Source organism: Zingiber officinale, chromosome 2B, assembly GCF_018446385.1.
Source record: "Zingiber officinale cultivar Zhangliang chromosome 2B, Zo_v1.1, whole genome shotgun sequence".
NCBI classification, from domain to species: Eukaryota; Viridiplantae; Streptophyta; class Magnoliopsida; order Zingiberales; family Zingiberaceae; genus Zingiber; species Zingiber officinale.
In genome coordinates this window covers 12,628,555-12,644,904 of record NC_055989.1, presented here as the reverse complement: position 1 = coordinate 12,644,904, position 16,350 = coordinate 12,628,555, and the positions used below count along the sequence as shown (strand labels likewise).

The 16,350-nt window shown below is 37.4% G+C and overlaps 1 protein-coding gene across 1 annotated transcript; it reads right to left on the bottom strand.

The window, feature by feature from the left end:
• Positions 1 to 1,234: 1,234 nt before the first annotated feature.
• LOC122045328 (pentatricopeptide repeat-containing protein At3g61520, mitochondrial-like) lies at positions 1,235 to 3,223 on the bottom strand. Its single transcript, XM_042605505.1, has one exon. It carries the CDS (start codon positions 3,209 to 3,211, stop codon positions 1,310 to 1,312), a length of 1,902 nt encoding a protein of 633 aa, XP_042461439.1. The 5' UTR covers positions 3,212 to 3,223; the 3' UTR covers positions 1,235 to 1,309.
• Between the last annotated feature and the right edge of the window lie 13,127 nt (positions 3,224 to 16,350).

Sequence of the window (16,350 nt, the reverse complement as noted above, 5' to 3'; positions counted from 1 at the left end):
TTAACTCGGATAAATGCACTTTCAGGGTAAGGAAAGGACGGTTCTTGGGCAATGAAGGATTCTTGCTGAGAGGGTTCTCTTTGACCTCAACCTCTGACATCTCTTAACACGAGGCTGGCCCTAGCGAGGTTGCTTACCCTAAGGGCGACACCTGGCTAATAGCTCGATAGTACCAGAGGTACGACCCAACAACTGTCGCCCTTACCATGAGTATGGCTAGCTAGCGGGCGACACTCTGCTTGTGTGGTCGTCCACGTGGTTGGCATAAGGCTCACATGGTAGCCTACATGGACCTTTTACCTCCGCGGATGTATAAGGCTTCACAAAGGTAAGCGAAAGTATGAAGGTTAATTTCTTCTTCTCTGACCTCTTTTAGTTTCTTGCACACACAAGTGAGCTTCACATTTCGACCCAGCGCTAACTTGACCGTCGGAGGGTTACGCTAGCAATGCCAACTCCTAATTGACACTTTGAATCACAAAACACCTGGAGTGGACCAACCGGACAACGAAATTGCAGTAGCTCCAAAGGAATGAGAAGGACATGTCATGACCTTTAGTGCAACCTCGATCAACTTCAAATTGCACTCCTCTAGTTATGATCCCTCATATTTTGCCCAAGCTAGCTTACTATAGGAACACATTCCCGCAAAGCATATTTGATCTGATATCGATCTGACCATAATAGATTTAGTGCTATCTATGTCAAATATCGTTAGCCATGTGGTGAAAGAAAAGAAAAGAAAAGAAGGCCCTAGAGACGAGCAAGAATCAAATGCCTGAGAAGAAAGATGATAGAATCGTTGCGGTTAGATGACTTGATCGAGATAGGCTATAATATGGCACTTCTATTCAAAGGAAAATCCACACAAAATCTAACTTCCAGGTAGATGTGAAGTGTCCTAATCGAACTCTTCGCACTAATACTGTTCTACAGTAAGCACAGAAAAACTGCAACTTGGGACATTGAACTTTATGAAATCTTTGAAGGGCAGAAAATGATTAGGATGAGAAAAGGAAACACTTATGGAACTAAACAGTTTCAGATTACAAATTAAAATGTGCAATTATACAAAAATTTTGTCCAACAAAGAACTGCAACAGAGTTCCTAAATCTAATTTCCACCTAATTTTCTTTGCAGATTCAGGTTATTGTTTGAATTATGAAAATGAACTTCAGAAATCATACTGTGTAGAAGCTTATGCATAACTTTTGCATACCGAATAATAAATTCTGCGACTAAAAAATCTCTTGTTTCATTTGTTTATGTATGGTACAACTCAACATTAAATAAGAAGCATCTATAAGATTAAACATCAGGATTGCCAGAGTTCATATCAGAAGATGTTGTCCGTTGCACAAATAGTCTCAGTCTCTCGATCTCACCAATCGCAGTTAACCAGTCCGTGAGAACATCCATTGTCACATAGTTTGGTTTGCATCCCTGCGAACTCATCTTGTCCATAAGCTGTAAGGCTTTATCAGACATGTTATGGTCCTTCAGACCCTTGAAAATGGAGGTGTACGTCGTGGCATTGGGCAATACATCTTGTTTCTGCATCTCGTCGAAGAGTTCTATTGCAGCATCAACATTTTGATTCTTACAATAAGAATCGATGAGGATGTTATAAATAACCAAGTTGGCCGGCACCACCAACACGTCCATGCTCCTGAAGATCTTCATGGCCTGGTCAAGATCACCAGCTTTGCAGTAACCATTGATCAGGATTCCATAAGTGACAACATTAGGTTTGTATCCATCATGGACCATTTCGCCGAGGAATTTATCAGCCTTTGAAAAATCACCAGCCTTGCAGAAAGCATCAATCAAACTATTGTATGTGAAGATATCAGGCCTGAGCCCTGTCTTGCACATTTCGTCGTGTATCTCGAATGCCTTATCCAATCTCTTCTTCTTGCAAAACCCACTGATCAAAGTGTTATAGCTCTTTATGTCTACTCTAAAACCATTCTTTCTCATCAACAACACATTCGAATAAGCATCATCTAGTTTACCAACTTGAGTCAACCCAGAGATGAGAGTGAAGTATGTCGTAGAATCTGGGGAAACTCCTTCCTTGATCATCTCATCAAACAATGTCGTCGCCTTTCCTATATTGTTGGAATGAAGGAAAGCACCAATAAGGGTGCTATAGGTGACAGCATTGCCTTTAACTTCTGGCCACTCGACCTTTTTCTTTCGAAAGAAATCAAGGGCATTTCCGATCATCCCATGCCTGCACATTCCAGTTACAAATGTATTCAGCGTAACCACATTAACAGCCACCCTTTCCTTCTCCATCCTGGTAAGCAATTCATGAGCCATGTCCAACTCTGCAGCCTTGCAGAAGGCATTGATCAAGCTGTTGTAAGTCACACTGTCAGGATCACAAGCATGGCTTGATTTCATCCTATCAAGCAAGGAGAGACCATCCTGAAGCCTTCCTGCCTTGCAGAGCCCATCGATGAGAGTGTTAAAAATGACTGTGTCAGGGGACACTCCCGAATCTGGGCTTGACATTGCGTCAAGCACGTTCAGTGCATCGTCGAGGCAACGGGATTTGCAGAGGTGATTGATGAGTATACCAAAGGTGACTATGCTGGGGCGCACGCCCAAGCCTTTCATCTCTGAAAACAGAAGATTCATCCTTCCGAAGTCTCGAATTGTAGCGAGGCCAGTCAAGAGGGCGTTGCACACAGGGGCCTCGATCGAGCCGCCAGCATCCTTTACCGCGTGGAAGAAATCCCAGGCCCCAGAGGTGGCGCCGCAGCGGCACAGCTTGTTGATGAGTTGAGTGAACAGGAAGGCGTCGGACGGGAAAAACCCCATCTTGGCCATCTTGACGAGGAGGGCGAGGGACTCCTCGTTCAAGGGATGGCTTCGCTTGGCCAGGCAGGAGAAAACGATCGACCGAGTGGCGGCGTCAGGAGGGGAAACGGAGTCAGGGGAAAGCATCCCGCGGAGGATCGACAAGGCGGCGGAGAGGCCGCCGGGAGAAACGGAGCCGAGCAGGGAGCGGAGCTGGTAGTTAAGGTGGCGAAGTGAGGCATTGTGGGAGGGTTTCTCAGTTAAGAGGTGGTTCACGTCGCACCGGTTGCCTACGCCACATTCGCAATCGACGGCGATGGAAGCGGCGGCGGGGGAAGAGGAGAAGGCGAGGCAGCGAAGGAGAGCCGTCAAACGCAAACACGGATTCTTCACCAGCTTCATCTTCCGTTTGGCAATGCCACGCGGCAGCAAAAACCTGGAATTTTATACCCGGAAAGGAATCTGTGGAAGGCGTCGTCAGCGTCCATACTGCCATTAGATTCGTGCGGTGAACGTAATTAACCCTTTTGGGTCAGGGAACAAGATTTACTCCGTGAATCAGCATATTACAAACTCAAATTTATCACCAAACTCGGGACGACTTACCTTGAGCGACTGAGCGACGTTCAACGTAGATAATTTGACATGATTAAAATTTATTTTTTTAATCTCTTTTTATCTACATGCGGCTTTCTCTTACATATAAGATGGTATTAATTTTTATAAATCAATATCAAGATATAATACTGATCTTTAAAGATCAATTTCAATACGTTGATGCTGATTTATATAAATCAATATCATATTGATATTAGTTTGTACAAACTAACAATGGTGCTAGTGCTGTACAAACCAACTCCAACATTAGAGTTGGCTAAATTAGTAATGGTAATGAATTGTACAAACAACACCAAGTACTGACATCAACAACAAATGAAATCAGCAGTAATGTTGGTGCTCGTTTATTGAAACCAACATGACAGTGATGGTCTCAGTGCGGCCAACTAAAGGGGATGAATAGTCTGAAATAAGAGTTAGAAATTTCTCTTGCTTGGAACTTAGCAAGGAAGCAAATATTAGATAACTAACATAAAATAAAAGAGACAAATTTTTACTAGATTGTAACCTACGTGGTTCTTAATGCAAGACAGTTCCAAAGTTTCACTAAAAATATCTCCATTATTGAAGGCGGAGAAGTCTCTTATACTCCTTGAAAAACTCAAGTATTTACTAAGAATTGAATACAGAAGTTCTTGTAGAATTCCTAAGTCTACGAGCCTTTTTATAGCTCCTAGAAAATATTATCCGCATCTTGAAGGTGTCTTCAAGAAGGTCGAAGGTACCTCCAACATGATAACTTTTATTTGCCAAAGATAAGCTTTTATCTTTGGCCAACGACTATCGAAAGCACCTCTAATAGCTTGAAAGATGCCTTCAACACTGTTTATGGAAGACGTTCTTCTCATCTACTAATATACTCTTCCACAGCACCTCGTTCTTAGGATGCACCGAACTCATCGAGTCCTTTCCTATGCCATCATTCTCGCTAGTTGCATCTTCCACTCGACTTCTTGTCTTCCTAAGCTCCTGTATACTTAGACATAAACATCAAAATATAACAGGACATAATTTTAACTTGGTTGACTACATCTAAACTAGCATAAGGTACTTATAATCTTTCTTTTTTATGTGAGAAATCTAAGTTAAGTTAGGGTTAACTAAATAAGAAAACAGTAAAATAATTGTAAATATTAATCATGTAAAATAATTACAAATAATAATCATGCTATGTAATTAATAAGTATGTAAAAATTAAAACATTTAATATACAAAGTAAAATGTAAAAGTAAAATGTACCTCCCTTAAATTTAATCTATAATTATCTCTCTTTAATCATATTAAAAATAAGGATAAAAATTTTAAGGGTTAAACAAAAAGTGACTAACACTTAAAAAAATCTAGAAATTAATTTTTAAAAAAAATTGATTTTTTGTGATTTAAAAGTTAGTTTTAAAACAAATAATTTTAAAATTATTTTTAATCGTTGAAAAACTTTGAAAATTTTTGTAACGGTTAAACATACTTATCTTAAATAGTGATAAAATTTTCATGAATGAACAAAATTAATCTAAATAATAATAAATTATTATCTACAGAGATATTTATTTTGAAAAGAAATTTTAAAAAAAATTAAGTTCAAATATTCTTACAACTTTTTCTGGATGGAATCCTCTGGACCAACCCCTGGTCCACTCCTTGACCAGGGGTTATTGATAGGTGAGATCTCATGCACCCTACCTGTATAACAAATAGGGTCCATGAATTTCCACCTATGAGTGAAGTGGTTCATCCTCTGGACCGCACTTTGCGGTCCAGAGGATCCGACCTCACTTTTTCTCAGTATGTAATACCAAAATTATATTTTTAGAAAAATTATATTTTTAGAAAAATTATTTTTCCGAAGATTTACTTTTTGTCAATTTTTAATATTAAAAGTTAATAGTTTGGTAAAAAAAATCATAGAAAATTAAATAACGGTCAACAAAATTTTCCTGAAAACATGATATTTTATCATAAAAAAAAATTACAAAAATAACTGAAATAATTTTAATTTTACAAATATGTTTTTTGTTAGAAAATTAATAAAAAATAATGCAACAAGTCAACAACTTTTGAAATTTTTCCTACAGATAAGTAATGAAATCTTTTTTCTCAAAAAGATCATGATCTAATTAATTTTGAACAGAAATGATGCGAAACAATTTATTTGAAAAAGTTAGACAATTTAAATATGAAAAAATATTAAATCAAATTAATAATAAAACATGCATGAGGATTTAATTTAGGAATCAAATATAAGTTCCTACCTATTGGATTAATCAGAATATTTTTTTAATATACTTTTTTATTACTTTTTTTATTTGACCCTTATGGAATCTATAATACCAATCTAGCCCTTGATACTTTTTAAAGTTTGAAGTAGAAAAATTTGAACATGCATAATTTTTTAAATTTTTTATTTGTTTTTTCAACTTAGCATTTTCAATTTTCAATTTATCAAAATCCTCTATTAAACATAATTTTGCTAAGATTATTTTTATTTCTAAATTTTTCGTTTTCAATTTTTCATTTTTAGTTTTCAATTTACACATTGACTTAGACATGGATTTTATTCCAAAATACAGTTGATCAAGAGGTAAGAGACATGCCTCACTTACCATGTCAAATCTGAAGCTAGATTCTCCCCCTACGTCGCTGCATTCTGTTGGTGCAGCAGTGTCGACAAGAGGAGGGTGAATTGTCTACACCCTTCTCGTTCTTTTGATTTGATTAGTAGCACAATAAAAATAACAATAATAAAAGAAATAAAAATTTAAAAAGAGTAGGTAAAAGGCCAAAGTTTTACTTGGTTATAAGTTAGGTGGTTGTTAATCAAGGCGTTGAAAAGCACTAGAAGATCTCTTTCATTGAAGGTGGAAAAACCTTTTACACACATTGACAGCTCAAGAATGACTAGGAAAGTTAATACGAAGTTGTTGAATATTTCATATCTCTAGGGGCCTTTTTATAGCTCCTAGAAAATTCTATCCGTGGATGGAAGGCGCCTTCAAAAGGGTTCAAAGCGCCTTCAAGTGGATAAAGTTTTATCCGCAACTCAATGACAACAAATAGTTACTTTAGACTCGTACTGTCACTGAAGGCGCCTTCAAGCCTTTGAAGGTGTCTTTACACTGTTCATAAAAGACGCCTTCCAAGCCTTTGAAGGCGTCTTCGTATTGTTTATGGAAGGCGTCTTCCAAGCCTTTGAAGGCGTCTTCCTACTGTTCATCCAAAAATGGTTAACTTCCCTTGTTAACCATTTTTTGCTCCGCTCACTTGAGTGATGCTCCGGCCATCCAGAATTGAGCTCACCCGAACCCAACTTTGGCCTTCTCCTTGAGCAGCCTTCCTCCCCGGCATCTCGTCTCTCGTACCGCCACACACGTTCTTCTCGTCTGTCGGTGTACTCTTCTGTAGCATCTTGTCCTTCGGATGCACTGAGCCCATCAACTCCCTTCCCGTGCCATCCTTTTCGCTAGCTACATCTTTTGCTTGACTTCTTGAGTTCTTAAGCTCCTACACACTTGACACAAGGATCAAACATAACAGAACCTAACTGAACTTGGTTGACCACATCAAAATTACCCCCGGGTACTTACAATCTCTCCCTTTTTGATGTACATTAGCCCAAGTTCAAGTTAGGGTTGAAAAAACAATAACATAACTAAAGTAGATAACAAATTGCTTGCAAAATAAGTAAAAATTCTAAATCCAAAAATCTAACTCCCTCTGAACTTGTACTTAATTTCTCCTTCTTTGACCACATCAAAATAAAATTTGGGGAAAAAAATAAAATAAAATAAACTGTTAGAAAATTTAAAATATTTTTCTAAGGGTACTTAACAAGAATTATCAGTAAGCTAACATATTTTAGATATAGTTTTCAAACATTTAATAACTTCTTAGAAAATAACTAAACGGTAAAAGAAATTTCAAATATTTTATTAATTGATACAAATAAATAAAAAATAAAATTTAATCTAATAAAGATTTTGGAACCCAATATAGGTTCATACCTATTAGATTTATTAAAAATTTTAGAGGTACATAGTTTCTAGGAATTTTCTTAATTTGTCCTTGGTGATTGCTTATGTACCAATTAATTCTACCATTATTTTTTAATATTGATTTTCAAAAGATATTCGAACTCAAATATGCATAGTCATTTTCTAGTTTTTCTATTTGTACTTTCAATTTTTTTATTTTCTAACTTTAGATTATCAATCATGTTTAAGGGGTTTGACTTTGCTAAGTTTAATTTTAACCTAGCATTATCTTTTTCTAATTATACTATGTTCTTTGAAAGAATTTTAATGAATTAGAAAGACTATTTGAGAGAAAGTACACGTACCTCACTCACCTCGTGTTCTGATGCTCTCCCTTTATCGCAGTTTTCTTCTTAAGATCCTCCCCCTTCATTGATGCTCATCTCTGAGCTGCTTTCATCTTCTCCTTGGTGGTATGTCATTAGAGCTAGTCCAGCGTAGGCTTTGATCTCAGACTCGAAGGACGAAGATTCATCCCATGTGACCTTCAGATTCTTGTACTTTGATCTTGTTGGTCTTTTGCCCTTGTCCTTTTCCTTTTTCTTCAGTTCGGGGTAGTCATCCTTGATGTGCCCTTTGTTGGTGCGGGAAGCATCCGACGATCGAACCTGAATTTTGATAATGGCAAATGATTCAAAGTTAAGATTATTTGTAATCTAAAGTGTTGAATGAGCTTGCAAGAAAAGTCCTAAGGTATCTTAAGCAAAAGTCCTAGTTGCGGTTAGGCAGACAAGAAAACCCTAGGGGGTGGTAACCCTAGGGGGTGGTAACCCTAGGTGGAAAGCCTTGGCGGGTCAAGGTCTTTGGGCAAAAGTCCTAGAGTCGGATACTCTAGGTGCAAAGTCCTGGTGTCGCGAACTAGGTGGAAAGTTTAGACGGGTCGTGGAGTGGACATCCAGTGGAAAGGCCTGAATACTCGGGCGCTGAGCAAAAGTTCAGTCGATCTGGAGGATCGAACTGACAACAGGTATACTCTACTGAGTGGAGTAGGTGAGGACGCATTCCTCGAAGAGGGAACAGTAGACATCGGTTCGACCTAGGATTTTCGATCAAAAATCTGAAGTCAGAATCGGATAGTCCAGAGATTGTCAAACACTTCTGTTATCATGTTTATTATGTGCTAACTTTGTTTTGTCTGATACATTGTTGTTTTGTGGACTAACGTAGCTTACAAGACAAAGAAAGAGCTCAAATCCTCGGATGAACATTGTCCGGGGCGCCTCCATGGAGCTTGGAGGTGCCTCGGATGTTTTGGAAGAAGGAGTGTGTGAAGTCAAGCTGGAGGCACCCTCAAGGAGTGCTGAGGTGCCTCAGATGGGCTTGAAGGCACCCTCCGTAGCATTGGAGGTGCCTTCAAGAGGATGAGCAACAACTTCTTCAGCCCTTATCTTCGCTGCGGAATCGGCGGAGTTGAGGGCGCCATCAAGGAGGTTGAAGGCGCCCTCAATGGGCTTTATATACCTATCTCGACCAGTAGTTTAGAGATTATCACTTTTTGAGCATCGTTCAACTGTTTGCTGCTAACGAGACAATCCTACTAAGCCATAACAAGACCTCGATGACTCAAAGCTGCGAATTTCAAATTCCTGTTGTCGGTATAATTTCAGTTCAGTTAAATTGTCATATTCCTCTTGTAATATTTGCGCGATTATAGTTGTTGCCCAAAGTAAACGCTCAACGAACGTGGGCCTTGGAGTAGGAGTCATCACAGGCTCCGAACCAAGTAAATCGTTGGTGTTTGCGATTGTTCTTGTTTACTTTATTTCCACTGTGTTACTTGTTATTTTTCTGAAATGAAAAGTGAAAGCCACGAGTACTATTCACCCCCCCTCTAGCGCAGCTCGATCCAACAATTGGTATCAGAGCGGGGTCGCTTCGATTTGGTGCAACCGCCAATCAAGCATTTTTTTGTGGTGATTTTTAGTTTTTCGGAGTCGATCGGAATCGGTATTATTGCCGCCTTCTGATCTATTTCTTTTTCGTAATCGAATTTTTCCTCGAAGTTAGTGCAACACCACTCAAGTTCACATGTTTATTCTTTATTTATCCCGCACTATTAATCCAAGACCAAGTCTTGGAACGAAGTTGTTTTCTATTGTTGTGTGCTAGTTCATCTCTCAAATGGCCCATCAAGAAGGCTATAGCACAGCTCGACCACCGCTCTTCTCCGGGGAAGACTTCGGCTATTGGAAGGGTCAAATGGAGTCCTACCTCCAAACTCAGTTTGAGGTATGGATGATCATCGAGACTGGCATCTTGCTCCCACTTAACGGTGCAAGAAAATCCGTATCATGTGAAGATTGGGACCCTAGCATAATAAAGAAGGTAGAAGCCAACGCAAAAGCAACGTGTATCATTCAGTGTGGCCTAACCAAGGAGGAGCTAAATCAAGTCGGCTCCTTCTCAAGTGCAAAAGAGTTGTGGAAAAAACTGATCGAGCTACATGAGGGTACATCAGACACGAAGGTAAGTAAGAGGGATCTCATTTTTAACAAATTATATAATATAAAGTTGCAGGAGGGTGAAACGGCAAGCCAATTGCATGCCCGTATACAAGATCTACTCAACGGACTTCACACAATCGGATAGAAAGTGGAGAATCGTGGCGTCCTAAGATACTCTCTAAATGCTTTTCCGAGGAATACCTTGTGGGCATCCATGGTAGATGCTTACAAGGCATCCAAAGACTTATCTTTAATTAAACTTGACGAACTATTTGCTGAATTTGAATTACATGAACAAATTAATGCTCAATCGTCCGAGAAGGGTATAGATTTAATTACAGGTACAACCAGAATGCGTGAACCAAAAGTAAGACGCAGAACCGAACCAGAGTCAAAAGAAGAACCGGACTCAGACGATGACGACGACGAAATCACAGCCGAACTCGTTAACCTGGTAAGAAAGCTCTATAAAAAGAAGAAAGGCTTCAACAAGAAGGATGTCAAGAAGGTGATCCAGTCCAAGGAGGTTCAACCAAGCTCGAAGGTGAAATTCGAAGTAACCTGTTACGACTGCAACCAAAAGGGACATATCAAAGCCAACTGTCCGAATCAAAAGGATGCAAAGAAGCAAAGAAAGAAGAAAGTTTTGAAGGCAACCTGGGATGAGTCCTCATCAGAAGAGTCCGATGAAGAGCTCGAATAGACGAGCTTCCTTGCGCTGACGGCCCAGGACAAATCAATGAATCTGAAAGCGAGAATGAATCGGAAGAAAAATCGGAGAGAAGCCACGGATCCGTATCCATTTCCGAAGGACCTAACCCTGCTGTAAGTATTTCTCGGTTACATAATCTAGGCAATTATCTTATACGCAAATTAGTTAAATCTAACATTCGGATCAAATCACTTCTAAAGGAGGTAACAACCCTTAAAGAAGTGACTAACTCTGAATCCTTGACTGACCGTATTTAGACTGGAACCTCAACTCAAGTCCAAAAGCTTGAGGAAGAGAATTCCAACCTGAAAACTCAAGTCAAGGATTTGAAGATTACGTTGGAATGGTTTACACTGGGTTCCAAGAATCTTGATTTGATTCTTGGAAAACAAAAAGTCGTATACAACCGATCCGGACTAGGATTTAGGACTAAAAGGAAATATCGTTCTTATCTATCACTTGTTAACAGACCAAATAGAAAGATAGTCCAAGCATGGGTACCTAAGTCTAACTTAGTAAATCAAGTTGGACTAGGTCATTATTGGGTCCCCAAGGATTAGATACATTACCTTTATAGTGTTAGAATGTATACTAAAAGTCTAGTTTTTTGTATTAACATTCATTTTGAAATAAGAATCACATTGGTCAAATGTCTACATTTATGTTAAGTGTAGTTATCCATTTAATTTATATTGTAGATAACATGATGTGTGGTGTCACACAGAAGATCATGTTATCAGTTCCTTATAAATTATAAATAGTAGCTCACAACCAAGATGAAATGGGGCAAACCATTGGAGTGGTTGTAGTGTAATTTGGTATTAGTTTATCTTGACTATAAAATTACACTAGTACACTATGAGTGTATTGAGCAGAACCATTTGAGGTAGTTTCTTTTTATACTAACTACATAAAAGAACAAAACCTCTGTTACTATGGAAGTGTGTACTCTTAATCATGATATAATAACAAGCACGTATACTTAATATTTATTTCTTTAATTTATCAAAAGGTGAGATTTAGTTCTTTAAATCAATAGGTCCGATAAGTTAGGAAATGATATTATTTATATGGTGTGTTGTTGATTATAGAATGAAACTATGTCCTAGTAATCTAGGTTGATGATGTCCCCTTGAGGAGCTCATAAGGATTGTCATGTAAACCCTGCAGGTGGACTTAGTCCGACATGACAATAAGGTTGAGTGGTACTACTCTTGGAGCTAGATATTAATTAAGTGAGTTGTCAGTAACTCATTTAATTAGTGGACATTCAATATCTTAAACACAGGGAGACTAACGCACTCATGATAAGAAGGAGTCCATATTGTAATATGGGATTGGTGCGGTAGTGCAATAATAACTCTTTAGTGGTATGAGTTATTGTTGATGAACTTGAGTTGGGTGTTCGGGGCGAACACAAGAAGCTCAAGCTCATTGGGAGACCAAAACCAATTCCTCCTCTCGGTCCCTGTTGTAGCCTCTTATTTATAAAGCCTTATATCCACTTAAAGCCAAGCTTCTTATCCATCATGTTGTGGTCGGCCAAGCCAAGCTTGGAGCCCAAGCTAGGGCCGGCCAAGACAAAGATTGGAGCCTAGTTTTTTTGGCCGGCCAAGCTTGGAGCCCAAGCTAGGTGGCCGACCACATTAAAATAAAAGGGTATTCTAAATTTTAAAATCTTTTCTTTTGTGGAAGCCATGGTTTTAAAAGAGAGTTTTTAAATTTTAAAATCTTTCCTTTTATAGCTTTCTACAAAGGATTAAGAGAAAGGTTTGATATCTTTCCTTATTTGTAGTTAAGAGAAAGATTTTAATTTTTTGATAAAATTTTCCTTTCTTGTAACCATTCACATGTTTTTAAAAGAGAGATTTTAATTTTCCTTTATAACCAACAAGGGATTTAAAAGAGAAATTTTTATTAAAAATTTCTTACCGGAAACAAATAAGGAAGTTTTAATTTTTGTTTTAAAACTTTCCTTATTTTGAGCACATGAGTAGGGCCGGCCATGACAAGCATTAAAGGAAGTTTTAATTTTTTTATTTTAAAACTTTCCTTTTTAGTCATTGGCAAGGAATATAAGGAAGTTTTAATTATGTTTAAAACTTTCCTTTTTTGTTAATACTAAGGATTATAAAAGAGATGGAGGGGTGGCTCGAGATAACACATCTTCTATTCCTCTCTTCCAATCCTTGGTGGTCGGCCCTCTTCCTTTTCTCTTCTCCTTTTGTTTTCTTCATTGGAGGTCGGCAGCATCTAGTGTGGCGATATCTTGGTGGCCGGTTGCTTGAAGGAGAAGAAGAAGAGAAGGAAGCTCTCTTGTCTAGCATCCCTTGGAGGTTAGTTGTGGCCGGATCTAGGAAGCAAAGGAAGAAGCTTGGGTGGATTTCATCTTGGAAGATCATCGCCCACACGACGTCCAAGAGAAGGAGAGGAATACAGCAGAAGATCAAGAGGTCTATAAGCTACAAAAGGTATAACTAGTTATTAGTTTCCGCTTCATAACTAGTTTATCTTTTGTATAGATCTTGAAAAACCAAATACAAGAGGTTATCGGTTTTAGATTATCATTTTTGTTATCGATTTTATTGTTCGATTTCATATTTTGATATTGTGTTTCTATTGAGGTCTCTATAGTTAAACCTAGTTTACTGTAAGAAGTTAAATATCCAATTTCTTTGAAAGGTTTTGTCTAGGAAGTGGTGGATGATCCCATACCCAAGAAGGCCTAGTTCCTCTCTATGTTTAACCTAGAAGCCGATCTTAGAAATAGATATTTGATTAACTTCTGTAATATGGTTTAACTTAGGAAGATCACATCGGTTAAACTTGGAGTAAAAATGTTAAGTATCGTTTCCAATCCAGGTTTAACTTCTGAAGGACAATTTGGATTAATAATGTTAAGCATCATTTGCAATCCAAATTTAACTTCAGTAGAGCACAAGGGTAGCTAGGATAGTTCTATGCTTGTACAAACTTTTGTATAGGGGAACTAGGATAATATTCCGAGTAGCAACCAACAATTGATATCAGAGCTAGGTTATACCTCTGTGTGTTTGGTTTTTAGTTTAATTATGCACATATCATACATATTTTAGGAAGGATAATAGTAGGATATGCAAATAGATTAACTCTATGGTTGCAGGCTCTAACTATTATGGCCTATTGTGATTGTGTGTGATTGGACCCTCGGACATGTCGAGGGCATTTTATGTGTGTGCATGATTGTATTTATTAAATATAACAGGAGCTGTATTAGTTTTAGGATTTTACATTTTGTTCAATCTAAACTTTATGTACATTCCTTTGTGGAATATAGGGTCGATATATGTAAAATTTTATTTTTATCGCGGATCGTATCCTTGCGAGGCGTGGTGCTATTTGAGGGCCAGAGACGTAGCAGAAAAGGAAGCTCGATGGACGCGATGACATGAGTCCTAGGACTGGTGGCTAGTTTTGACGACTACTAGGGCTGGCAGCACATGGAGGACAGTGATGGAAGAGACCATAATAGTTAAAAAAATTATTTTTCCATATTTATTGCTTTTATTTGTTGTGATGTGTGTGTGCATGCTAAAATCCTCATCTTAAATAACTAAGTGGGAGAGGGATTTATAAATAAATTCCATGGTCTCCATTACTAGTCTGTAAGTGATGCAAACAAACTTGCACGTTGGCTTTGAGTGTCTTCCTCCACATCAGATGAGTTTGCTTGCGGATCACTAGATCAAACTTCCATGTGGATAACTAATTAATTAACTTAATCAAATTAACTAACCTAACCTAATTAATTTAACTAAATCTAATTCACAACTTAAACCTGAATAACTTAATAAACCATCTCACAATCACCCATAGGAATATCATGTTTGATCATCTAGACTGGGTGAGATGGAACATTAAGGAGTTGATTTCAATCAAACTATCTCTTGAATCCATTAAATTGACCCAAATCAAATACTTTATGTGTAGGAACATAAAGATTTGGATCAATGGATGCTAGATAGTGGATGTTCCAGGCACATGACTGAAGATAGATTAAAATTCACTAAGCTGAAACTCAAGAACCTAGGGTCAGTTGCATTCGGCAACGACGGAACTCTTAAGGTAGTCGGAACAGGTAATATCCAATTAATTTTTGATTTCTATATTCGAAAGGTTCTACTGGTTGATCAATTCAATTTTAATTTACTTAGTATTAGTCAGTTGTGTGACTCAGGATACTTAGTCAGTTTTCAAAAACTGAGTGCTTAATTAAAAACATTGAAAATCCTGAAATCACACTTAAGGGAATTAGGAAAAAGAATATTTATACAACTGACTTACCATCCTTTTCACTAAAGTGTCTATTGACACAACAAGAGAAACTAAGTTGTGACACAGAAGACTAGGTCACACTCATACTAGACTCATTTCAAAAATGAGTCAAAATGGCTTGGTTAGAGGTCTGCCCAAACTAAAATTTATAGAAAGTTCAGTTTGTAATACTTGTCAACAGAGTAAACAAACTAAGTCAACCCACAAGTTAACCAACTTAAATAGAACTAATTCAATACTTGAGCTCCTACACTTAGACTTGTTTGATTCACATAGAGCCAAGTCACTAAGCAAAAGCCAATATTGCTTAGTGATAATCGATGACTACTCAAGATTTACTTGGGTAAAATTTCTAAAAACTAAAGGTGAAACCTACGAAGTCTTTAAAATCTTTTGTAAATTAATAGAAAATGAAAAAGACACTCAGATAAAAAGAATTAGAAGTGACCATGGGGGAAATTTTGAAAACCACAAATTTATTGAATTTTGTGAAATAAACGGATATAAACATGAATATTCATGCCCTAGAACCCCCCAACAAAATGGTCTAGTAGAACGTAAAAATAGAACCCTACAAGAAATGCTAGAACCATGTTGAATGAATATAATCTATCTAATCAATTCTGGGCTGAAGCAATTAATACATCCTGTTATATACAAAATAGAATTTTAATTAATAAAATTTAAAATAAAACACCATATGAAATATATTATAACAAAATTCCTAACTTAAACTATTTAAAGGTGTTTGGGGTGTAAAGTTTTCATTCTAAACACCAAAGACTACTTAGGGAAATTTACATCAAAATCAACCCCAGGAATCTTTTTAGGGTACTCTACAACCAGTAGAGTATATAGAGTTTATAACAAAAACACCCTAAAAGTTGAAGAAATAATCAATGTTGTAACACCCCACCCTCCTCACTACTAGTCTGTGAGGGTGGAGCGCTACTGGACTACTAACTTTACTTAATTGGAGTTGTTCACATGTAAAGATCAATATATAAACTCTCTAAACATGCAACTGATAACAGCGGAAAACATAAACAACTTATCTCTACATTCTACTCCAGCATATGAACACAACTAAAACTATACATCAATCTAATCATGCTTAAATATATGTATTAATCTGAACATGCATGCAACCATTATACAACTCAGATAATAGGTCTAATGTGCATAACACTTAAATGAAAGAATTCTAAATACATGGCAATCTTAATAAATTCTTATGCTAAATCCCAAGGCTTCTATAGTCCAGGCATCACACATCCATCCGCACCTCCTTGTCGCCTTCCTTTGCTATAGCTTTTCCTTTCCTTTATCTGCAGTAAGAGGAAAATGCATTTATAAGCAAAATTGCTTAGTAAGTGCTATCTAACTCACAAAAACTCGAGTATGCATATAATCTGAAAGAAATTT

What these genes read in the sequence shown, in the direction of transcription:
- LOC122045328 (XM_042605505.1), bottom strand. Translation starts at nt 3,211, where the DNA reads ATGAAGCTGGTGAAGAATCCGTGTTTGCGTTTGACGGCTCTCCTTCGC.